Source organism: Capricornis sumatraensis, chromosome 1, assembly GCF_032405125.1.
Source record: "Capricornis sumatraensis isolate serow.1 chromosome 1, serow.2, whole genome shotgun sequence".
Classification (NCBI taxonomy): Eukaryota; Metazoa; Chordata; class Mammalia; order Artiodactyla; family Bovidae; genus Capricornis; species Capricornis sumatraensis.
This window is the reverse complement of record NC_091069.1, coordinates 7,776,454-7,799,485: the sequence shown is the minus strand read 5'-3', so window position 1 is coordinate 7,799,485 and position 23,032 is coordinate 7,776,454. Positions and strand designations below refer to the sequence as shown.

The window sequence follows — 23,032 nt, the reverse complement described above, 5'->3', positions numbered from 1 at the left end:
GCTGCCTCTTTATTTCCAAGTTCAGCGTGTAATTGACTTTCTAAATAGGTGCCAAGTTCTGTGGTCAGAGAGGAAGATAAGATCTTTTTAAAAATAGTTCCTTAGGAACTCTAAATTCCCCAGTTCTTGTGGTTAGTCGCTCAGTCATATCCAACTCTTTGTGAAACTGTGGGCTGCAGCCCGCTAGGCTCCTCTGTCCATGGGGATTCTCCAGGCAAGAATGCTATAGTGGGTTGCCATGCCCTCCTCCAGGGGATCTTCCCAACCCAGGGATCGAACCCAGGTCTCCGGCACTGCAGGCGTATTCTTTACCATCTGAGCCACCAGGGAATTCCCTAGAGAACTTAACCAAAACACAAGGGGAAAACAGTAACCACATGGCAGAATGGGACGTGGTGATGCTCTAAGGGCGGGGGAGAGGGAGTGAGGGCGTCTGCTTCAGGACCGCAGAGAGGATGAGGCACCTGCCTCAGGCTTGGAGGGGTTAATACCATTCATGGTATTAACTGATCAGGTTGGGAGTGGGGAGGAGAGAACATTTGAGAGGGAGCTTTCTGGTCAGGGCGTCTTCCCTGATGGCTCAGGTGGTAAAGCAATGCAGGAGACCTGGGTTCAATCCCTGGGTTGGGAAGATCTCCTGGAGAAGGAAATGGCAACCCACTCCAGTACTCTAGCCTGGAGAATCCCATGGACGGAGGAGCCTGGTAGGCTACAGTCCATGGGATCGCAAAGAGTTGGACACGACTGAGCGACTTCACTTCCAGTTTCTGGTCAGGGAAGTGGACCCGCCCGGGGTTGATGAGGGAGTCTGATGCGAGATCTGCCTGGAGCAGAAAACACAGGTGAATGAGTGAGGTGTTTATGTTCTAGTAAATGTGGCGGACAGGGTAGTGATTCTTGTCAAGATCCTTGTCGGAAGTCAGCCTTCTCCCAAAGAAGCTGCTAATCTAGGGCTGCAGCGTGAGCGAGAACCACCCTGTTCTGAACAGATGTTTAGTTTGCCCAGACCACCCTCAGTTTTTGGTATGAAGGACTCCTGAAGCCTGTTTCCAGAATAGAAACTAGTGTTTCAGACATGGGCTATCTGTTCATGATACAGAACTGTGCCTTTAAAAAAATTTTTTTAATTAAACTTTATTTTGTATTGGGGTATAGCCAGTTAACAAATGTAGTGATAGTTTCAGGTGAACAGTGAAGGGACTCAGCCATACATGTGTCCATTCTCCCCCAAACCCCCCTCCCATCCAGGCTGCCACATTACGTTGAGCAGAGTTCCCTTACCATACAGCAAGTCCTTGTTGGTTATCCATTTTAAGTATAGCACAGTGTACACGTCCATCCGAAACTCCTTAACTCTCCCTTTCCCCAACCCCTCCCACCAGCAACCAGATGCTCAAAACTGTGCCTTCTTGAACCAGATTTCCTAAGGTCCCATCCTGCCAAGGTGAAGAGTGCAGCTGTCCTGGGTGTGGGCCGCCCAAACTCAGTAATTCAGGTCTGGTCATTAGATTGACACCCTGTGGTGTAGCTTCAGTCAGCACGTTCTAGCAGTCACAGAATCTAGCTGTTAAAACTTGGACAGTGTGGAAAATGAAACCCAGGTGGACTACTGAGCTCTCTCTTTACCTTCACCAGTGAACTCGGGGCTGCCGCTCCGGGAGCACTCAGCAAACATTTGTTCATGACCTCTGTCTGCTAGGAATCAGGACATAACACATATTGCGTAGCTCAGTCTTAATTACACCGTGGGAAGTATGTGCAAGTGCCGTGTAGATCTACAGAGAAGTGTGATTAAGTCCGAGAAGGAGGGAGGGAAGAAGCAAGTGCAGCTTCATAAGGAGGCGAGATCCTGCAGTTGCTCATTTCAGCTCGTACCGACCTGAAGGGAGTTATCTGGACAGAGGAAAGACAGAACATTCTGGCAAAGGAAGCCTGAGCAACCAGCCTGGAGTCTTTGGAGAGGATAATGTGTTTGGGAGGAGGGTATTTCTGTGTGCCAAGACGGAGGGCGGGGGCCGTGAGTGAGACCTACCAGTCAGGTGTGTTGGGCCAGGTTGGAAGGTCCAGCTAAAGTTTAAGATGGGTTCTTTCCTCTCTGAGACGGAGCCAGGAAAGATTTCAAAACGTGGAAAAGACATGACAAAGAATCTGTTTCTCTTCACAGTCAAATAAATAAATTGGACTTTGTGGTAGGAAAATAACAACAAAAATAACTGGCTGCTCTGTGGAGAGGAACTTGGAAGGAATGGTGAGTGATAGGGCTGAAGTGCCGTCGTATTCTTTTCCCTCAGAAGACAGGTCTCCTCACAAAAAGATAGTCCTCAGAGTTGGCTAGGTGCATGCCTGTGCTTTTCTCGAAACCTCTTGAAGCTGCTTTAATCTCTTAAGAGCTGGAAACTGCCCAGAGCTCAGCAGTGCTGTTTAGCTCCCAGCTGGTGGGGGCAGGGAGTGGAAGCACAGAGGGGCCTCTATACCTAATCCTTGACCCACTAATCCTTTCCTGTTGGCTGGGCGAGGCAAACAGGATCACGGGAAGAGCTCTCAAATGTTTCTCAGGCAGCACAATTTTTCTGCCTTGTGTAAATTATGTAAAAACAACTGGAGAGGCCATAAAGCTTAACTGGTCTTTTTTTGTTTGTTCTAACACCCAAGTCACAGACTCTTCTCTGTAGAATGTAAAGTTAGAAGGGTCTTGGGACCATCTCACTATCAACCGGCGTTTTTCGTCATCCTGGGAAATTGGGCTCAAGGCAGAAGGCCGCTCAGGCGAGGTCACGTGTTACTGACAGGCATTGCTCGTTGTTAGTCTCCACCTGTTTCCTACTGGGCGTCCTTCCTTGGTTAGAGGATAAAATGGCTTATTCCTGAGATAAGCAGTTACTGTTTTCTGCCACAAATAGGTCAGGTTTTCTTTTTGACATTAAAGTTTGGTGAAACTGTCTGGAAATCCGAGTTTAAAGTTGAGGTGGATTGAGTGCTGTGGGGAAGTACCACCTACTCACTTGGCCTGAGTTTGTGGTTAACTGGAGCAGGTAAGAGTCAGGTAGGACAAATTTTTCATCTTACCTTTCTTGTTGTTTTTAATATGTATTGTGATTTTTAATTGTGTGCACTCAGAGGAAGTAAAGCCCATTCGTTGCCCAGGCTCTTGGCACCCCTAGGAGGACTTGTAGGATTGATTTTTTTGCGGTAACTGAGAAATCCACTACTTTAGGTAACTTCTCTTGCTTTGTGATCTTAAAGACTCAGTTACTTAATTTTTTTAAGGGGACTTATTGTTTTATTTTTTAACACCGAACAACGACTGTTACTTTATAATCATTTCCCTTTTCTTCACTGAGTAACAGGCTGAGATGGAGAAAGATGGAAAAGCTGAGTTAATAGTAAATGTTCTCTAATCTCCACACCATGAAATGCACAGGCCAGATGAAAGGACTGTTGAGTGAATTTCTCAGTAATTCTTTGAGCTCCGAAGTTGGTGTTCCCTTTGAATTCTCGAAGCTCTGTAGAACTGACAGCACAGATCATAGTTCTCTCCTTCACATCTCTCACCTGGTCTCTTTGCAGTGCTGGTGAGGTGTCCTCTGAGGCACCACCTGGGCAGCTGTTCTTTACGAAGCATGGGGTCTGGGCTTCACCGTTAAATCCTGAGACGTGACGTCCTGCAGTTCATTATCTGCTCAGGCCCTCAGAATTCTTTATTTCCTTCCAAGAGGCTAATTCCATTAAATTTCCATTCAGTCTATTTTGGTGTCTTGCACTTACCTCAGGGCTTGCTACCTTTTCAGAAAATGGACCCAAGCGGGGTCAAAGTGCTGGAGACAGCCGAGGACATCCAGGAGAGGCGGCAGCAGGTCCTGGACAGATACCACCGCTTCAAGGAGCTCTCGACCCTGAGGCGCCAGAAGCTTGAAGACTCCTACCGATTCCAGTTTTTCCAAAGAGATGCTGAGGAGCTGGAGAAATGGATTCAGGAAAAGCTTCAGATTGCCTCGGATGAGAATTACAAAGACCCAACCAACCTGCAGGTGCGTCTGAGATGGGAGCTCAAATGTCATTACTCAGAATTTGTACAAAGATAGGTACTGAGTTATGACCTTGAGAGACTGAGTGGCAGGGAGAATGTAGGCCAGACATCAGGAAGGACTGACTCACGATTCTGAAAAGCCCTTAGTGATTGTATCAGTGAGCATGAATGTGGAATCCTGCAAGTTCTGATTTCTCTTGTGGGGATGCTTTAAGCTGATGGTTCTCAGTCCACTGCTTGGCAACCATTGGTGATCCTTCAGTTTTTTTAGGAAAGATCTGGGTTGATCTCTTGGAGTATGTGTTTTTGAGACAGGTATGCTAATTCACAGTGTTGTTGCTGGTGAAAATTTTTAAAGCTATTTTTTTAAAAAAGACAAAGCCTTTCTTCTCGTTGATTTTGGTGAGAGACTCCTTTTTAGTAAGTGGCGCAGTGGTTGTGCCCATGGTTCTTTTATTATGCCAGAGTCATCTGAGAAGAGAAAATGATGAACACTGGTGAAGGGGCAGGCCCTGCCCAGCTCTGCATGTGATTAAACAGAGGTACTGAGAAATGGAATGTAGTGAATCGAGTCAGTCAAAGAGTATGGCTTCTAAAACAAGCTAAAAAAAAAAGGTGTCATGTAAAAAACAAGCTAAAAAAAAAAGGTGTCATGTAATGAATGAATGTGAGTGGGTTAGTCAAGGATAAACACTACATGCCAAGAAAAAGCTCTCAGTATGGTTCTGTACTTCTGAGAGGGATTGGATGTCGTAAAGGCTAGTTTCCTGATAGAGAAGCAAATGAGGATATTCTGTAGCATCTTGCTGTCTGCCAAGTTGCGGTCCTCAGTGCCAGGCTTCAGGGGGCAGGTGTAGATGCAGGCGGAGCTTTTGAGTCATTGAGGTGGCAGGGGGATGGGTGGGATGCTGAGTGAGGGTCCGTCGTGAGAGGAAGTGGGATGCAGGAGGGGGGAACAATCGGGGGTGTGGGGGCTGGGGAGCAGAAGGGTGTGCCGAAGGGCAGGTATGGCTCACTTCACGATCCACCGGCAGGGCAAGCTGCAGAAGCATCAAGCCTTCGAAGCCGAGGTGCAGGCCAACTCGGGTGCCATCGTGAAGCTGGATGAGACCGGTAACCTGATGATCTCAGAAGGGCACTTCGCGTCCGAAACCATCCGGGTGAGTTGGGGCCCTGCTGGCGTGATGGCCTGCCTCTGTCTGGCTGGTGGATGGGTGTGGGTTAATGCTTACCCGTGTGTTTGGGTTCCTGAGGAGATAGATTTTCCTAGTTTGTTAAAGGAATTTGTGAAGCACCCTAATGGAGCTCCCCGTAGCCTGCCTTTGTAATACAGAGACTCAGTGTGCCTGTAAACAAGCATGCATGTACTCGGTGAGGAAGTTAATGTTCTCCTTATAGAGCAAACAAGGATGCAGTTAGACTGTGAAGAAGAGTGATGACTGGATAGAAGAACATATTGGTGAATTTAGGGATTAGGACACAAAGATGAGTAGGACCAATCATAGACACCACCAGGTTCTGTGTCAGGAAGCTCGCTCTCTGGATCTTGCTGCCTTGCCCCAGGAGGGTTTACTGAGGGCTGGTCAGCAAGCCTGTTAAAGGTCCGGCTGTGAGGAGCGACCTCACGGTGTGCTACTTGTTCGTCGGTCACCCTGGCTGTGTAACTGACTATGAAGCAGGTGTCCTCAGACTCTCTGTCTGACTTGTTTGGGTGCCATTCTTTGGGTTTGGGGCCATGATTGGTTTTTCTCTGTTTGTTTTGACCTTTCCAGTGCCAAGGTATTAAGGGAAGACAAGGCTCTTTAGGGCGAGGTATGCAGACTTCGTTTCTCGTGACTGGATGCTCTCTTCTGTCTTTGATTTCTTTCTTATCTACGTGTTTTGTTCTTTATTATCCAAAGTCTCTTTCCATTGAGGGACCAGCCTTTTCAGTCCTTGATGTGTCGAGGCAGTGCCAAAGACTGAGATGGAAGCTACATTCTTCAGCCCCAGCTAGAAATGTTCCTTCCTCCGCAGTTCCCTGAGTGAGATCCATGGTGGAACATCCACAAGGACGTCATTCCCTTAGGATCTCGTCTAGTGGTTTTTAGCAGTAAATACTTGTTGTGTCTCTTGCGCTCATATACTCTGCAGTCTCGTATTGAAGACTTGCAGTTAGCCTTATATTGTTAATAATAAACTGTTAACTAGGAATGATTGTAAATGGGAAGTAAAAGTAAATTCTAAATGCCATATGATCAATCATTTAATTACTACATTCAGTCCATTTGGGCAGTGTAATACATGTCTCTGCAATTAAATACAAAGACAGGACTTCCCTAGTGGTCTAGTGGTCAAGACTGCTCTTCCACTTCAGGGGGCCACGGGTTCAATCCTTGGTTGGGGAACTAAGGTCCTGCATGCCACATGGCACAGCCAAAAATATTAGAGATATATCTGCCCATTTCCCCACTCTGTGTATAGTCTTGCCGTAAATGAAATCAGCCAGAGTGAATGGGGCTGCTCTGGGCTAGTTTAACCAGGTTACAGACAGGGAACGTGAGTTACAGATCACGTGTTTGGCTTCAGTAATCAGTCTGGGGGCAGGAACCCAGAGCTCCCTTCAGTCCCCTCTTCTCTCTTAAGACATCTTACTAAAGCAGCATTAGAAAGCACTAGCTACTCTTTGTTGAGAAGCCGTGAGCAGCCATTTAGATGCAAACACGTCACCAGGACTTTTATATCCGTTATCTCTAATCTTCATGGGAAGCTTGCGAGGGAACCGTAGCCTAGAAGGGTAGGAACAGAGGCTTAGAAGTTTGAGTGACTTGCCCAGATTCCCACAGCCAGTAGGTGACAGAGCCAGTGTTTCAATCTACTCCTTTCTCCAGTCACAATTACTCTCTTTGTTTTCCCAGCCCATGTTTCACTCCTGACTGCCCCTCAGAGCTGCTCCTGCTTGCTCAGGCCTCTGTTGAGAAACCCACCTGAGTCAGCCAGGAATTCCACTCCACCCCGCCAGCTGTCCGCGTGTTTCCCCAGTGCACCTGCCGCCCTGCCCACTCATGCACTCATGCGCCAGTAAGCTTCTGAAACTGGCCTCTGTCAGACCTGTGGCGTTGAAACGATGAGACGCACGGCAGTGGGGAAGCTGCTCAGTCCTGAAACAGGCCTGGCCCCGGTTCTCCCTGGAGGGTGTGGCAGCGAGAGATGTGAGGGACTGACAGCTGACTTGTAGGGAAGGATTTTTGGAGCCTTCTGTGACCCCATTTTGAGTGAAGTGAGTGTTTCCTGGGTGGTCCAGTGAATAAGACTCCACGCTTCCACTACTGAGGGCACAGGTTCAGTTCCTGGTTGGGGAACTAAGATCCCACATGCCATGCAGTGAGGCCAAAAGTTAATGAAGAAATTTTTTTTTTTCCCCTGAGTAAAATGTTCTCATAGAAGCCTGATGTTCATGCTCCCAGATCCCAGGGTCATCCCACTTGGTAATTGGTCTGGCCCGCTAACTCAGCAGCCTAGTTTGGGCAGTCAGTGTTAACACAGAGGAAGGTGGGTGGTGTGTGAAGGACCTTGTCCTGGATAACCTGTCTGTCACCGGTTTAGACTTTCACACCATACCGGACGGCATGGCGCCCCATAGTGACCGCCACGCACGTTGGCTCCCACATCCGAGTAGGTGGATATGGACTTGCTGTTGGTTGCCTTTCCCCTGCTTGTCTGGGAATGCCCGTCACTTCCTTCGCATTGGTGGACTCCGGTTTAACCATTGGCGATGAAAGTGATTGTCGTGGTGGAAGTTGAATTGTGCGAGCATTTATTTTCCTCCCACTGTTTTCTCCTTTCAAATGAACCACCCGAACTCGTTTCTAAGAGAATCCACCCACGCTGACTCGCCTGTGGCTTTCACTCTTTCAGTTTGTGGGGAGTGGCGTCTCGACGATGGGTGGACCCCAGGCTTCTCTCCTGGTGGAGGGTGTGTGTGTGTGTCATTTGTTTCTGTCTGTGTGACCCAGAAACTCCCAGTATCTTGGGTAGGCATAATCAACACCCTGAAATTGGATTAGAATGCCAGAACACATCACCTAAGCATGAACTGATGATAATTGCCCCAGTTCCCGACGAGTCCTTACTAGGGCTGTGCTATGAGAACCCAAGATGCTGGGAAGGGACTGTTTGGACCTGTGGCTGCCACCTGGGTGTAGCTTGCTGTCAGCCTTTCTTGGGATGAACTGTGTACCACACGCTGTAGCTTCTCATAGAAGCACCAAAACAACTTAGGCCATGAATCCTCTTTGAATGTTGACTGTGTTTGAGGATGCCATCTTTTTTCCTTTGTACTAAGGTTTTCCTCTTCACTTGTGCCTTGTAATTATTTCTTTACATGTATGATGCCTCCAGGACCTCTTGTTCTTTCCATTTTACCTCTGTGAATTCAGGACACACCCTTCAGTGATTCCCACTGCTGTTCCTCGATGACGCCCCATCTTTCCCTCCCAAATCTTCTGACCTAGAAATCCCACTTTCATAGCTTAACAGTTAATAAGAACTAAAAAGATTACCTAAAGACTTAACCAATAATATATCAATAATAACTGGTAATTATAAGATAATAGTAAGTTCTTTGGAGTAAACTAGAATACATATACTTACAAAAGGTCAGTTGTTTGGTAGGTCAACTTTAAGACCTACCAAAACACTGTGAAGTGTACGTGTTTACATCTTCTTATTTCAATTTACCATTTCCCTTCAGTGTAGGCATTATCTTGAAAAAGACTGGTTCAGAGCTCTGGGAGGTGTCTAGCTGTTTGGAGCCCCGTGGAGGAGCCAGGTTCCCCCAGACGTGGCTCTCATGTGGGGGTTGTTGGGCTCTTTAACCTCCAGACTCGTCTGATGGAGCTGCACCGCCAGTGGGAATTGCTTCTGGAGAAGATGCGGGAGAAAGGCATCAAGCTGCTGCAGGCCCAGAAGCTGGTGCAGTACCTGCGGGAGTGTGAGGACGTGATGGACTGGATCAATGACAAGGTATGTTAGAGCAGGAGGGAGATGCCATGACCCTGACCTCCTAACTAGGAGAGAGCACACAGTAAACTAACTGCACGTCCCCTAAAGTGGCTGCGGCCCCTCCGGCATCCGTTTTGTGATGGGTTTTGGGAGCCACTGTGCCCGACTGTGTCTTGGTGACTCTGGCTCTGCTGTGGTCCCCAAACAGGAAGCCATTGTGACATCTGAGGAGCTGGGCCAGGACCTGGAGCACGTGGAGGTGTTACAGAAGAAATTCGAAGAGTTTCAGACAGACATGGCTGCCCACGAAGAGAGGGTCAATGAAGTGAACCAGTTTGCTGCCAAGCTCATTCAGGTAAATGGGGAAGTGCTGTGTGTTCTCATAGCAGCGTTATGGTAACTGCCTTTACGTTAACATTAATGTGATACAACTTCATTAATTTTTCCAGAAGGAAAATTTTGATTAGGTGCCTGATTTCTGGGTGAGCAGGTTTTGATAAAGCATGTCTGAGTCCTGTTTAGATTTCAGTAAGGCAGCAGTATTGCTCACTCCTACATTAGAAAACACTTTTCAACTTGTGACTGTGGGCAGGAAGGGCAGAGTTCATTTGATCTCTTCCTCCGCCCATTTTCAGGTAGGGCTTGGTGAAGCTTTTATGGACTGTTGAAGTTGGGCATCAGGGTTTCTCAGACTAGGGTGTGGTGGCGAAAGTTGCAGAGGGTTGGCAGGAGTCCACCGCCACCTCAGTGCTCTTCTTGAGTTGGAGCTTCCCTGGACTCCTGCGAGCGGGGAGCCCTGTAATGAAACAAGGCTCTCCCCTGGGAGCTCTGCAGCCAGAGGGGATTGGGACTGCCTATCGTTGCTGCTTTATCATTGCCCGCCCTGCAGGGCTCTGGAGATGTTCAGTACAGTGACCGCAGGAGTTTTTGCTTTAGGGAACACTTGATTTGGGGGGGGGGTGCAAACTTTAAACCTGTAGATCCTTCAGGACTGGCATTTGTTTCCTCTTGGCTCAGTGATGAAAGGAGAACCAGCATTCCTAAGACATAACCTTGTCTTCCACATGACAGGATCATGGGATCCTCAGGATCCTGTGCCATCGCCAGGTCGTGCCAAGGAGAGCAGGCGGGCCAAACCCCAGATCCCACAGCGGGTCCCACCGCCCAGGAGTGCTTTGCCTTATCACTTGACTTGTTATTTAAACAAGACAAAAGGTGGTTAGTGAGCAAGGAGACTTTGAAAGGAGTGTCTCCAGTGTGAAGTCAGGAACAGATCTGAAAGCCATGTTTCTGGGCAGGCATGCTTCTCGGTAGCCTCATGACGCCGGACACCCTGAACTTGGAGCAGACTGGCGAGCGGTCGTTCATGAGGCGCCCACACAGTTGCCACTGCAGGGTGTCAGTGCACGGGCTGTTACAGATGTCCAGAACTGCTCTGGAGAAGCACCACATGGCTCCTGGGCTCAGACAAGGGCTGTCCCCTTTTTATAGAACAAGAAATGAAGCTCCTGTGGAAGGAGCTCCCCTCCATTCCACACAAAAAGCCAGTGATTCTTCAGAACAGTCAGCTTTGCTGAGGCAGACGTTGTCAGGGAGCCAAGGCCAGGTGAGCAGTGATGGGGCCACAGGTGCAGGTCTGAGTGTCGTGTCTGCCCTTCCTGACCCAGGAGCAGCACCCTGAGGAGGAGCTGATCAAGACAAAGCAGGACGAGGTGAATGCGGCCTGGCAGCGGCTGAAGGGCCTAGCCCTCCAGCGGCAGGGGAAGCTGTTCGGGGCAGCTGAGGTCCAACGCTTTAACAGGTGCCAAGCCGAGGGGGCTTGCGGGAATGGGATCTCCCGGCCGGGTGTGGTGAAGCCTACGGGGAGTTGAAGAATATGTGGGGCTGACTGGGTCTCGGCCCTGTGTGGCATCCCGGTCCTGGATGGATGACGTAGCTACAGACAAACGGGTGCCTCTGTGTTGTAGGGATGTGGACGAGACCATTAGCTGGATTAAGGAGAAGGAACAGTTAATGGCCTCTGATGACTTTGGCCGGGACCTGGCCAGTGTCCAGGCTCTACTACGGAAACACGAGGGTTTGGAGAGAGATCTTGCTGCCTTGGAGGACAAGGTGGGTTTGAAAGGCAGCTGATTCTGTGAGTAAGTTACTCGCCAGGGTCGGGAGAGCAGCCCTGAAGAGCGTGTCTCTCCAGGTCAAAGCCCTGTGTGCCGAGGCTGACCGCCTGCAGCAGTCCCACCCTCTGAGTGCCACCCAGATCCAAGTGAAGCGAGAGGAGCTGATCACCAACTGGGAGCAGATCCGCACCCTGGCCGCAGAGAGACATGCACGTCTCAACGATTCCTACAGGTGGAAGTGCTCCTCCAGGGCTGCACAGCCTGTACCGTGAAGCTTTTGTTTTAGAGTTGAGGTCAGAATTGATGGTTAGTTCTCGGTAGCAAGGAGAACGTGTTACAGCGTTGGTATAGCTTCATAGCTTTCTTCTAGTAAGAAGATGCAGAAGACTTTTTCTTATTGTATTTGTTATATATTTCCTTGTTGTATATTAATGTATTTCTATATTATATTTAGAGACTTGACAACTCTGTAGTGTTTGTATATACACGCACAGTATTGATAACTTTATAAATGTCTTTTTTCCAGCCTATATCACTTTGTTAGAACCAATATAAATGGAAATACCTGTTAGCAATAAGTATTTAGCAATCTGAGCATCGTGTAAAATAATCTGTTAAAATTTAGTAAATCAGAAATTGAAAGGGAAATAGTATTTCTTACTAGTAACTAGGAGTTGAATTTGGGAATGACAAGGAAGTTGAACATAAGAGAAAAGCTCAAGGAATTATAGTGATGGACAGAGCCTAAATTTTGAAGGATTGATTTCAGTTGTCTTGCTAGTCTAGATTGGAAGAGTCCTCCCTTTCCCAAGGCTAGAGTTTGTATGGCTTGTTAGACTCTTGCGGACATAGAATTTGGAGGTCTGGGGTGACATCTTCCACCCAGGGCCTCCCCTAGAGACCTCTGCTTATGGACTTTTGGTTTCCCAGGCTTCAGCGCTTCCTTGCTGACTTCCGAGACCTCACCAGCTGGGTCACTGAGATGAAAGCCCTCATCAATGCAGATGAACTTGCCAACGATGTGGCCGGGGCCGAAGCCCTGCTGGATAGGCATCAGGAGCACAAGGTAGGGTTTCCAGGATCTTCCAGAAGTAAAGCTGTGAGCTAATAGTGCGTGGCTGAAGCTCTGTCACTTCCAGTCTGGAGTGGCTGAAACCTCGCTCACAGGTGGCTCTCACCATGGGGATGGGGCTGGTTTTGCCTTTGGAGTCTTGCTTTTTCTGCTTCTAATAGATGGTTACTCTTCTTGATATGAAACTCATTTAACCGTGATTCATAAAAGCGAAGGGCCAAGTTCTAACAGGGCAGAGATGCTGCTGCTTTGCGTATGTATCCTGTGCCATCTTGGAAAATCTTTATAAGCTAAACTTCATGGTTGATTTGGGTAAATCTAAACTCTTTCTCCAAAGTATGTCCATGGGAAATTAGTTTTATGAGATCTTAACAGGCTTTATACCTTAAGAAAAGAGTTTTCTGTGGCTAAGTAATTCTGGAAAACACTGTTAAGGTTTAAAAAATCATTGCTATAAATCTTCTGAGGTACTAGAAATAAAAAATCAATATACAAAAGTCATACAGCCCCCTGTGGACTAGCAACAGTTAAAAGCGTAATTTTTAAAAATACTAATTTGTCACGTGAGAAAATATAAAGTACTTGGGAAACTAACAAAAGTTGTTTAAGACATCTGTGGAGAAAGCTGTACAGTTTTGAGGAAAGGGGAGAAACAGAATAAAGGGATGGGCATGGATGGAATGATTGCTTGTAAAGGTGCAAATTCTCCCCAAGATGTATACATTCAATGCAGTTCCAGGCAGAAGCCCAGAGGCCTTTGTTTCTGATATGAAACATGCTGATTTTAAAATAAAATTGGAAGGGATTTCCCTGGTGGTCCAGTGGCTAAGATTTTGCACTCCCAATGCAGGGGGCCCATATTCAATCCTTGGTCAGGGAACTAGATCCTACATGCCACAGCTAAGAGTACACATCCCACAACCAAGAACTGGTAGAGCCACATGAATAAATAAATGTGAAAGTAATTTAATTTGGAAGAAAAACAATTAAAACCAGCTGAGACAACTATGAAGAACAGGGGAGGGACTCTTCCTACCAGGTATTATAAAATCATAAGTTTATCTGGCACAGAGACCTGAAATAGACCAGTGGAACAGACGAAGGAGAGCTCGGGCCCTGTAGATACGTGGACACTTGGTGGTTTGACAGATGGCATGAAAAGCCAGTAGGAAACGGACTTCTTAGTAAGCGATGCTCTCCGGTTTGGTTCCCTGGGCTGATACTAGCAAACCTGGCATATCTTTGCTTTGTTCCTCATTCTAGTTGTGATATTTCTGATTTGAATGGTTATACAAAATTCAACAACTTACTCTTTGTTACAAAGTGCTGGACATAAATTGTCCTTTTTTTTCCCCCATTAGGGTGAAATTGACGCTCATGAAGATAGCTTTAAATCTGCAGATGAGTCTGGACAGGCCCTGCTTGCAGCTGGTCACTATGCCTCAGATGAAGTGAGGGAGAAGGTATGAGAGGAGAAAGGGTCTTTTAATAAAAGTCTCTGGAAGCTGTTATCCGTCCTTAAATATCCAGATGTTGCGTTCACCATAGTGTCAGAGAAAACTTAACGCAGGAGATTCCGCCTGGAAGTTAGGAAGCAGCAAAAACTTCCAGAGATTTAAGAAGGAGGTGCAGCACATTTCCTACGGAATGGGGACTTTGCAGAGAGCTGATTCCTGCATTAGTAGCTGGAGCTGAGAGGAAACATTTTTACTAAATTATGTATATGTGTATATAATTCCAAAGTTTCAAAGTATCTTTGTAAAGGTGCCTGAGGCACATTAGATAATGATTTTTATGTTTTTAATACTATATAGACCAGGAAGAGACATTTTAAAGACACACTTTATTGTCGTTAACTTTACAGCCTTCAAATTAAGTCTTAGGCTTTGATGGATCTAATGAGTGTGTTCTGAGGAGAACCCACTCAGTTGATATCTCTCATCTAAGAGTCCCTGCTCCTCCTGTGCTGCCTCACTTTTACGTACTTGCCCTTTTTCTTCCACCAGAGGTTTACTTGTCATGTCTACCTAACATTATATGTGATAATATGGCAATAAATTATTAATAATTCTAGGTTCATTCAAACAGGGCCAACTCTTAGGTTTAGCATGACCATGCAAATCCTCAGGATCTCTGATTTGTGTGTGTGTGACTTGGCTGACACGTGAGTGAACGCTATCCTTCTTGTGCAAGTCAGAACCAAGGCCTGAAGGTTAGCAGAGGATTAGAAATGCCGGGAGCCTCTGTATCTGACGTCCCCTCCCCTCTCCTCCTCTCAACCACCGCCCTAGCTGACCGTCCTGTCCGAGGAGCGGGCCGCACTCCTGGAGCTCTGGGAGCTGCGACGGCAGCAATATGAGCAGTGCATGGACCTGCAGCTCTTCTACCGCGACACGGAGCAGGTGGACAACTGGATGAGCAAGCAGGAGGTGAGTGGGGTGGGGAGCCAGCCACCTGTGCCGTGCTGTTCAGCTGGCCCGTTCTGTGTGGGTTCAGTTCTGCGTCATGCGGAGGGAAGAGTTGCCGGCTTCCATGGGCCCTGCCAGCACCATTCCTGTTGCTGAAACTGAAGGGGCCTCGGGAAAGGATCTGGTTTTTCAGAGGACTGTGATGGTGTAAAGTTTTTTGTTAGATTTTCTTTTCCCGTAGAACTTTGCATTTTGCGTAATCTAAATCTACTAGAGGCGACGAAAGCTATTGGAGCGAAGTTCAATAGAGGGTAGAACGAGAGTTTCATGCTCTTGCTGGATTTTTTTAAGCGAATCTGGAAGGACCTCTGGCTGCCAGGGGAGACCTGAGAGTTTCATGGCCATAGTCTTTCTTGCCCTCCTTTCTGTATTTTGGCCTCAGCAGCCTTTGCTTTCCAGCCCTGTGAGGTGAAGGGCGTTGGACATTATGTCAACACTGTGTTTCCTCCTGTAAGGCGTTCCTGTTGAACGAAGACCTGGGCGATTCCTTGGATAGTGTGGAAGCGCTTCTCAAGAAGCACGAAGACTTTGAGAAGTCCCTCAGCGCCCAGGAGGAGAAGATCACAGTAAGACACCTTTCGGCGTCCGTGCTGTCACATGATCCTTAGCGTCAGTGGAGGTCTCTTCTTGTTCTGAGAGGCTTCTGAGCAGAGGCAGAGAAGTCTCTGGGTGCTTACACCCTCGCGAGGGTGATCAGCCACCTTGCTGGAGACACAGCACAGCTTCTAGAATGAAGTTGTTCTCTTGATGTCAACCTCCAGGTTGAGATTTCCTCCCTGTTAAAGTAGTTAAAAACTAAGGTTAAAAAAAAAAATCTAAGGTAAGAGGTTTTTTTCCCCATTGAGCACTGATCTTGGAAGTAGGAATTGAGGAGTTACAGTGGTTACAACGCTCAGCTTCCACTCAGGTGGTATGGACTCGATTCCTGTCAGGGAACTAAGATCCTGCATGCTATGTGGTTTGGCTGAAAAAAAGAATTAGGAATTGAAACGCTGTTAATCTGTGTCTGACCCCGTCAGATCCTGCCCTGACATTAACTGCAGCCAGTGTCTGCAGTCCTGAGTGAAGCTAGCATTACACTGAGCCATCTGACTGAGGACGTCAAGTAAAAACTCAGAAGTTAAGGGATAAAAGTTGTCGTCGCAAACCTCAGAGTGAAGTCCTTGACAGGGTCTAGAGCGTTTTGTGCTGTGTTCTGCACTCCCCTCTAGGGGCTGAGCTGTGATGAGCCCTCTTCTTCCTCCTAGGCCTTAGATGAGTTTGCCACCAAGCTGATTCAGAACAACCACTACGCGATGGAAGATGTGGCCACCCGGCGAGACGCAGTGAGTGCGCAACTTCCTCACTAGCCTCCTTTCCATCCATGGGTGTCCCTCCCAAGGCAGGTCAGTTAGGGGTGAGAGTGGAGACTCACGGGGCCCTTGCCTTCCAGCTGCTGAGCCGCCGCAATGCCCTGCATGAGAGAGCCATGTACCGCCGTGCCCAGCTTGCAGATTCCTTCCACTTGCAGCAGTTTTTCCGTGACTCTGATGAGCTCAAGAGTTGGGTCAATGAGAAGATGAAAACAGCCACAGATGAAGCTTATAAAGTAAGATCCTGTCGGCAGTGTCATGTAGCCCTTGGTCTGTAAGCCAGACACCACACTTACAAATAGATGTAGCTAAAGAAAGAGATTGGAAATTTCAAAAACACACTACTGAATGTAAGCTGGCGGTTTCATATGTCCCCTGTGAAGATATGTGTGAGTGCAGTGCGGCGTAACTTGTTGTCCAGTGGTTCGAGAGAGAACCTCTTTCTTGGCAGGACCCATCCAACCTACAAGGGAAAGTGCAGAAGCACCAGGCCTTTGAGGCCGAGCTCTCAGCAAACCAGAGCCGCATCGACGCCCTGGAGAAAGCCGGGCAGAAGCTGATCGACGTTGACCACTATGCCAAGGACGAGGTGGCGACTCGGATGAATGAAGTCATCAGTCTGTGGAAGAAACTGCTGGAAGCCACGGAGCTGAAAGGTGAGGGGAGGCATGCACGGGGTTGTGGTGGGAGGTTTAGAGAGTTAAATGCTCATCCCTGGTTCCCTGGTTTAGGTACTTGGGCCACCTAGGTGAGCTGCACCAGGTGACTGGGCACTGGGGCTCACTTCCTGAGGGAGTCAGCTGTGTGGGTGCCTAATGATGTGCAGGGTTGGTAGATGTGACTGTTTACTGGCTGGTCGGGGAGCCTGAGAGAGGAGGGGCTGATTTGGTCAGTGGCCCTGGTTGGCTGGGGCCTCGTCACTAGAAGAGGTCAGCTGTGAGCCGAGGGCACCTAACCATTCATCAGCGCTTAACCCATGGGGCTTATTCCAGCTCCGCATCTGGAAGGCAGAGCCGAGCTTGCAGTTTTCCTTCACATTGTGATAGACGTGAAGGCGTCACAGAAACCCTGCCCTGTTGTGATCCTTACGAGAGGTGCTGCTGTTTACGAGCAGCGCTGGCAGAAGGGTGATACTCACAGACTCAACCTTGCCTCCTTGACCAGGCATAAAGCTCCGTGAGGCTAACCAGCAGCAGCAGTTTAACCGCAACGTTGAGGACATCGAGCTGTGGCTGTACGAAGTGGAAGGTCATCTGGCCTCAGATGACTACGGCAAAGACCTCACCAACGTCCAGAACCTCCAGAAAAAGCATGCCCTGCTGGAGGCTGACGTGGCCGCTCACCAGGTACGGGCCCTGGACGCGGATGTGGGGCTGTGGGCACAGGAGCGAGAGAGGCTGGTCAGCCAAGGCCAACCGGTTCGGGGGGAGATGAAGTGTGTCGATGCCCTAGAGAATCGTGGCTGCGCCACTTGGCTTCTGTTCAGGTTGGTCTGCTTGCCCTTGGAGCTTCCTGGGAGCCCAAAATGGGGAAAGGGTGGCTGGAAGCGCACTCCAGAGCGTGGGGAAACAACGATGTGCATTTTCTTGGTGTGAGAGCAAACCACGCCTGAGGCAAGAGTGTCAGCCGAGAGATGTCCAGAACGCACTCGGCCGGCCTCGGGCCAGGCTCTCAACACTCTGTCCTTCCCGTCTCCAGGATCGCATCGATGGCATCACTATCCAAGCCCGCCAGTTCCAGGATGCGGGCCACTTTGATGCTGAAAACATCAAGAAGAAGCAGGAGGCCCTGGTAGCTCGCTACGAGGCACTCAAGGAGCCCATGGTTGCCCGGAAGCAGAAGCTGGCCGATTCCCTGCGGTTGCAGCAGCTCTTCCGTGACGTTGAGGATGAGGAGACGTGGATTCGGGAGAAAGAACCCATTGCCGCCTCCACCAACAGAGGTCAGCCTGCCTCTGTCAGACGGAAGTCCAGTTAGGAAAGGGCCTACCCTTACATGGGTCCAGGAGGGGGACCCGTGTCCGAATGAGCAAAGTCAGGTTTCAGTTGAACTGGGTTTTTAAGTGAAACTGTGGGGACAGCTGAGAGTGATGGAGTTGGCTTTTCTCTTGACTTGGGAGTGGTTTCTCTTTCAGGCAAAGATTTAATTGGAGTCCAGAACCTGCTAAAGAAACACCAAGCACTACAAGCAGAAATTGCTGGCCACGAGCCCCGCATCAAAGCAGTCACACAAAAGGGGAACGCCATGGTAGAGGAGGGTGAGTGTCGTCAGGAAGTGGCTTTGTTCTCGTTTGTTGTGGTGCCTGCTGAGTGCATGGTCGCAGGTCAGGCTGGGCTAGGGGTTGAAGACTGCCCCCCCCCACAATCTTCTGACTGTGACCTTGACTAGTCCATAACCTTTCTGAGCCTGAGCTCACCCGCCCCCACCCCCCGCCAGCTTCTCAACTTCTCCCACAGTTGAGAAGACTAAATGAATGAGGTCAGATACTGAGGAGCCTGAGACAGTGCCCAGCACTCAACGAGTCTCCATGACAGAGGGTCAGAGGGGGCTGTGGGTTTTATTGTTTGTTTATGATGACATCACTAATGCCAACTAAGGTTGTCTGCTTAGAGTCTAGACAGACATCGTGGTCTGAGGAGATCTGTTAAAGGGTTGGAACCTGGGCCTCATATAAAACTGGGAACATGAAGGGACCTGGCTCCCTGGACATAGTGTCACAGAGGCTGTGAGGGCTCAGAGGACCTTGTTTGTCCCCATGTTTCTCATTGTCCTCCCTCCCCTGCCCGCCCTACAGGCCATTTTGCCGCCGAGGACGTGAAAGCCAAGCTCCATGAACTGAACCAGAAGTGGGAGTCACTGAAGTCCAAGGCCTCCCAGCGGCGGCAGGACCTGGAGGACTCGCTGCAGGCCCAGCAGTACTTCGCCGATGCCAACGAGGCCGAGTCCTGGATGCGGGAGAAGGAGCCCATCGTGGGCAGCACCGACTATGGCAAAGATGAGGACTCTGCCGAGGTGATGCATACTGGGGGTACCGGGCTCGGGCTGGGGCTGGTTAGGAGGACGACCACGTGTGCAGAGTGCAGTCTCATGGCTTTTAAGGTGTTTCAGCATCTCTTTCCACTTTTCTCTGGTAATTCTCTTATGCTCACAAAAGAGAGAAGGCAGCCTTGGCCTTTCACTGTTAGCCGTGACCATGTCTCCGATCTTACTTCATTTTTTCTGTATACCTATGTGTACATAAGCACAATTTTTTGTTAGTCATCTTTTTTGAATGGAATTCTTAAATTTTATTCATAAAGATCTAGGTGTAGCCATGTGCCTGCCTTTTCTTGCCTGTCTTCACATAAACTGTCCTGAGCTGAGTATTGACCCGACCTGATAGGATTTGGAGAAGTAGGAAGCACGGAGGGTGGTGGGAAGGGGATTCTTGGAGGAGGGCGGCATGTGCCCAGCTGCCACTTAGCAGGAGTGTTGAATTCTCAGGATGGGTGGTAGATCACTGTACATGTGACGATGTTCTTTATGACTCCTCATCTGTTTCAAGGGTTGCATAATTATGGATGAAAAGATAATAGAAAACATGATATTTTCTCCACGTTAAGTGTTTATCAAATAAAGGGAGAGAGAGTCATCAAGTCACCAGGTAGCTAAACAGATTTCAGAGGCAGACGGCGTGCTGGGGAGGCAGAGGGGCTGCTCTGGCTCCTTGCTCAGGGTCGCTTTGTGTGTGACTTGGATTTCAGGCTCTGCTAAAGAAGCACGAGGCATTGATGTCGGATCTCAGCGCCTATGGCAGCAGCATCCAGGCCCTGCGAGAGCAGGCCCAGTCGTGCCGGGTAAGTGAGGCTTTTCGTGTCAGCAGTTGCAAGATCCCAGGGGTTGGGTCGGGGCCAGGGAGCAGGGAGGCAGAAAGACCCAGATGCTGACAGCAACGTTCTTTTATTTATGTATTTTTAGCTCTGTTGGTTCTTCATTGCTTCATGGGCTTTCTCTAGTTGCAGAAAGCGGGGGCTACTCTTCGTTGTGGTGCACAGGCTCTAGGGCGTGTGGGCTCAGTAGTTGGGGTGCCCAGGCTCAACAGTTGAGTGCACAGGCTTAGTTTTTCCAAGGCATGTGGGATCTTCCTGGACCAGAGATCAAACCTGTGTCTCCTACATTGGCAGGCAGATTCTTAACCACTGGCCCACCAGGAAGGCGCCCGTGGGTGACTTTCCTGTGGCCTTAAAGGTCCCGGACAGCTGAGCTTCCTGAGTCAGATCTTGTTGGTGGCTTCAGAGGAGAACTGTCCCCAGTGTCTGTTTGATGGATGTGGGTCTCCTGCCGAGGCTGGGATCTGCACTGGCTGAGACGGCACTCGGGGGACATCCTGTAACTGTGTTTGCCCTTCCTTTGGATTTTTAGCAACAAGTGGCCCCCCTGGATGACGAGACTGGGAAGGAGCTGGTCTTGGCGCTCTATGACTATCAGGAGAAGAGTCCCCGAGAGGTCACCATGAAGAAAGGGGACATTCTCACCTTACTCAACAGCACCAACAAGGCAAGCACAGAGGATGACCGGGGGTTGGTTTCCACGTATTAGGTGTCTTGGGAAGCTTGTCTTTCCAGGATGAGGCTGGTTTAAAACTTGAAGTTACTAGAGTTTCCAGGTCAGTCTCCCATGTCGTGTGGGTTTACTGTTTTGCCTGTGATTGAGATGACCAGTCTGTCTCCGTAAATACCTGAGAGCTAGGGTAGTGACTCTTACTCTCAAGGAGAGCTTTTCATCATGGACCACCACTTCCAAGTGGAATTTTTTTCTCTTTTGAGCTGAAGTCTGCTTCTCTGTCACTGGTACCTGTTGGTTCTAGACTGTAGGGCCGCAGCAGAGGGTTGAAGACAGGCTCCAGCGTTACCCTGTAGGCTCCGCTTCCTCATCTTCTCCAAGTTCAGTGCTGCCTGGTTCATCAGTCTTTCTTAACGCATTCTGATTGGCCGTGGCCTTGGAATGAGGCCATCTCTGACGAGCCCCCCAGGATCCTACCCCCTGTCTTAGTGTAGGCTGGAGAAGTGTTAGGCACCTCCTCTTCCCAGCCACTCAGCTCACCTGGTCGTGGGACTTTGAGGAAACCCTGGCCAGTGTCGTTCTGCTGACTCTAAACCTAAGCTAACTGCCTGGTCTGACTCTGGTTCACTCCAGAGCAGCCTCGCCAGTAGAAGCCACCGTGATGGCAGACTATGTGTCTGTGTTGGCCCCACAGAAGCCACTAGTCTCAGGTGACCACAAGGGGCTTCAGAGGTCCCAGAGCATCTGAGGTTTTATTTAATTTCCTGAAGTATGGCTCGAGGCTGCCGTGTTAGCACAGTCCTGGAGCATCTGTGCAAAGAGAAGGTGGCCTTCCTGCTCCAGTGAAGTCATGGCTGCCTCACTCATGACCCTCCCTATACGCGGCAGGTCACGAGGGGACCAAAATTCCCATCTTCACACCAGGTGACTTTGGCACCATCATGGGATCCTCATGCCGTGACTAGAGCTTTTCTTCATGTGTGCATGCGTGTGTACACGGGCCTCCTTGGTTTCCCCCTCCGTCAGGGGAGGAATTTGCCATGGAGATAGTCTCTTTTCCCTGTAGGACTGGTGGAAAGTGGAAGTGAACGACCGGCAGGGCTTCGTGCCGGCCGCCTACGTGAAGAAGCTGGACCCAGCGCAGTCAGCCTCCCGGGAGAACCTCCTGGAAGAGCAGGGCAGCATCGCGCTGCGGCAGGAGCAGATTGACAACCAGTAAGGGCCTCGCGGGTGGTGGCAGAGGGCCAGCGGAGGTCTGCGCCGTGCGTCGTCGTGAGGGGCTGAGGCGGAGGCCGCCCTGAGCTGAGGCTCCAGGGCGAGCGCTCTCCCGGTGCCCATCTGCGCTCTAAGGTGTACTCTCCCCCACCGTCCCCACGGCATAGCTTACCCACACAGCTCCAGCCCCAGGAACCTATGATCCCTGACCCGTCCCTTTTTTTTCCTTTCATTTGTTTTTTTCCCTGCATTTGCCAGTTGCTTTTCCTAAACAACATTTGCTAATTGTCACCATCTGGATCTTTGTTCTCCAGTTCAGGAGGTGCTCTCTGAAATGGGGTTTTTAGCTGTTCCACACCTCTTGAGCTCTGTCCTCTGCAAAAGGCTGCATAGAGTGTGTTTCTCTACCATGGTTTTGTGCTGTGAGAGTGGAGTGTATTTTTTAGGAAACAGCTCTGCACCCTTTCCTATGGCTAAGCTCCCTTAAGGACCCGTGTCCCTCTTTTTAGGGCACATCTTGCACTACTAATGAGATCTAAAGCTCTGGACACCTGGCAGACAGCCAGGAAGTACACTCTGATGAGAGGCTGGAATGGTAGAACTTTTTTGACCCTGTTGATCCCTGCAGAGGTCAGTTTTTATACACTTACCGATGCTTTCTGTTATTGCTAAGAATGAGAGGTTTTGGCCTAGATCGTAAATATGAGAGCAAAAAAGTGGACCAGATACCTGACTCCAGTTGCATGTCAGCCCTCAGGAAAACCTCTTCCTCAGGGCGGTCACTGTACCCCTGGCCTGGCTTTGTGAAGCGACTAGTGTGTCTAGCCGAGGAATGTTTACTGCCTTAAGCATGGCAGGCAGGAAAACAAAGGTGAACTAACTCTCGTGTCATTGGATTTGATTTTCCTGCTCTTTCCTTACTGTGACTTCATTCCCGGCCTAGCCTGCTTCCAAGAGCTCTCGAATGACTCCGTCATTTCCCCTTGAAGCGTCCACCGTCCTGGCCCCCATCGGAGCCGCTGCCTCCCACCCTGTGGATTAACCCACTAATCCGTGCGTGCTTTTGCTGTGCCCCTCCCCGTGCAGGACGCGCGTAACTAAGGAGGCCGGCAGCGTGTCTCTGCGTATGAAACAGGTGGAAGAACTGTGAGTAGGCCGGAAGCCCTGCCGAGCACCACCCGCCGCCCCTGTCCATCCTCCCTTCCCTGCTTCTCTTGAAGGCGCTCGCTGGTCGAGGAAGGCGAGGTGGCGGGAGG

The 23,032-nt window shown here is 49.4% G+C and overlaps 1 protein-coding gene across 6 annotated transcripts in view; it reads left to right on the top strand.

The window, feature by feature from the left end:
- The window catches only part of SPTAN1 (spectrin alpha, non-erythrocytic 1), a 59,094-nt gene that overhangs the window by 6,860 nt on the left and 29,202 nt on the right, over positions 1 to 23,032 (top strand). For 5 of the 6 annotated variants that reach the window (XM_068977738.1, XM_068977730.1, XM_068977714.1 and 2 more), the window contains exons 2-23: positions 3,789 to 4,028; positions 5,062 to 5,187; positions 8,891 to 9,031; positions 9,219 to 9,365; positions 10,678 to 10,811; positions 10,978 to 11,122; positions 11,205 to 11,359; positions 12,058 to 12,193; positions 13,561 to 13,662; positions 14,491 to 14,628; positions 15,123 to 15,233; positions 15,915 to 15,992; positions 16,100 to 16,255; positions 16,471 to 16,675; positions 17,184 to 17,365; positions 17,718 to 17,961; positions 18,154 to 18,276; positions 18,814 to 19,031; positions 19,763 to 19,855; positions 20,421 to 20,555; positions 21,628 to 21,776; positions 22,863 to 22,922. In XM_068977738.1, the coding sequence (XP_068833839.1) occupies positions 3,792 to 4,028; positions 5,062 to 5,187; positions 8,891 to 9,031; positions 9,219 to 9,365; positions 10,678 to 10,811; positions 10,978 to 11,122; positions 11,205 to 11,359; positions 12,058 to 12,193; positions 13,561 to 13,662; positions 14,491 to 14,628; positions 15,123 to 15,233; positions 15,915 to 15,992; positions 16,100 to 16,255; positions 16,471 to 16,675; positions 17,184 to 17,365; positions 17,718 to 17,961; positions 18,154 to 18,276; positions 18,814 to 19,031; positions 19,763 to 19,855; positions 20,421 to 20,555; positions 21,628 to 21,776; positions 22,863 to 22,922 (3,215 nt within the window). In that variant the 5' untranslated portion in view covers positions 3,789 to 3,791. The remainder of the gene's footprint in view (positions 1 to 3,788; positions 4,029 to 5,061; positions 5,188 to 8,890; positions 9,032 to 9,218; positions 9,366 to 10,677; positions 10,812 to 10,977; positions 11,123 to 11,204; positions 11,360 to 12,057; positions 12,194 to 13,560; positions 13,663 to 14,490; positions 14,629 to 15,122; positions 15,234 to 15,914; positions 15,993 to 16,099; positions 16,256 to 16,470; positions 16,676 to 17,183; positions 17,366 to 17,717; positions 17,962 to 18,153; positions 18,277 to 18,813; positions 19,032 to 19,762; positions 19,856 to 20,420; positions 20,556 to 21,627; positions 21,777 to 22,862; positions 22,923 to 23,032) is intronic. The other variant, XM_068977747.1, reaches the window with a different exon arrangement.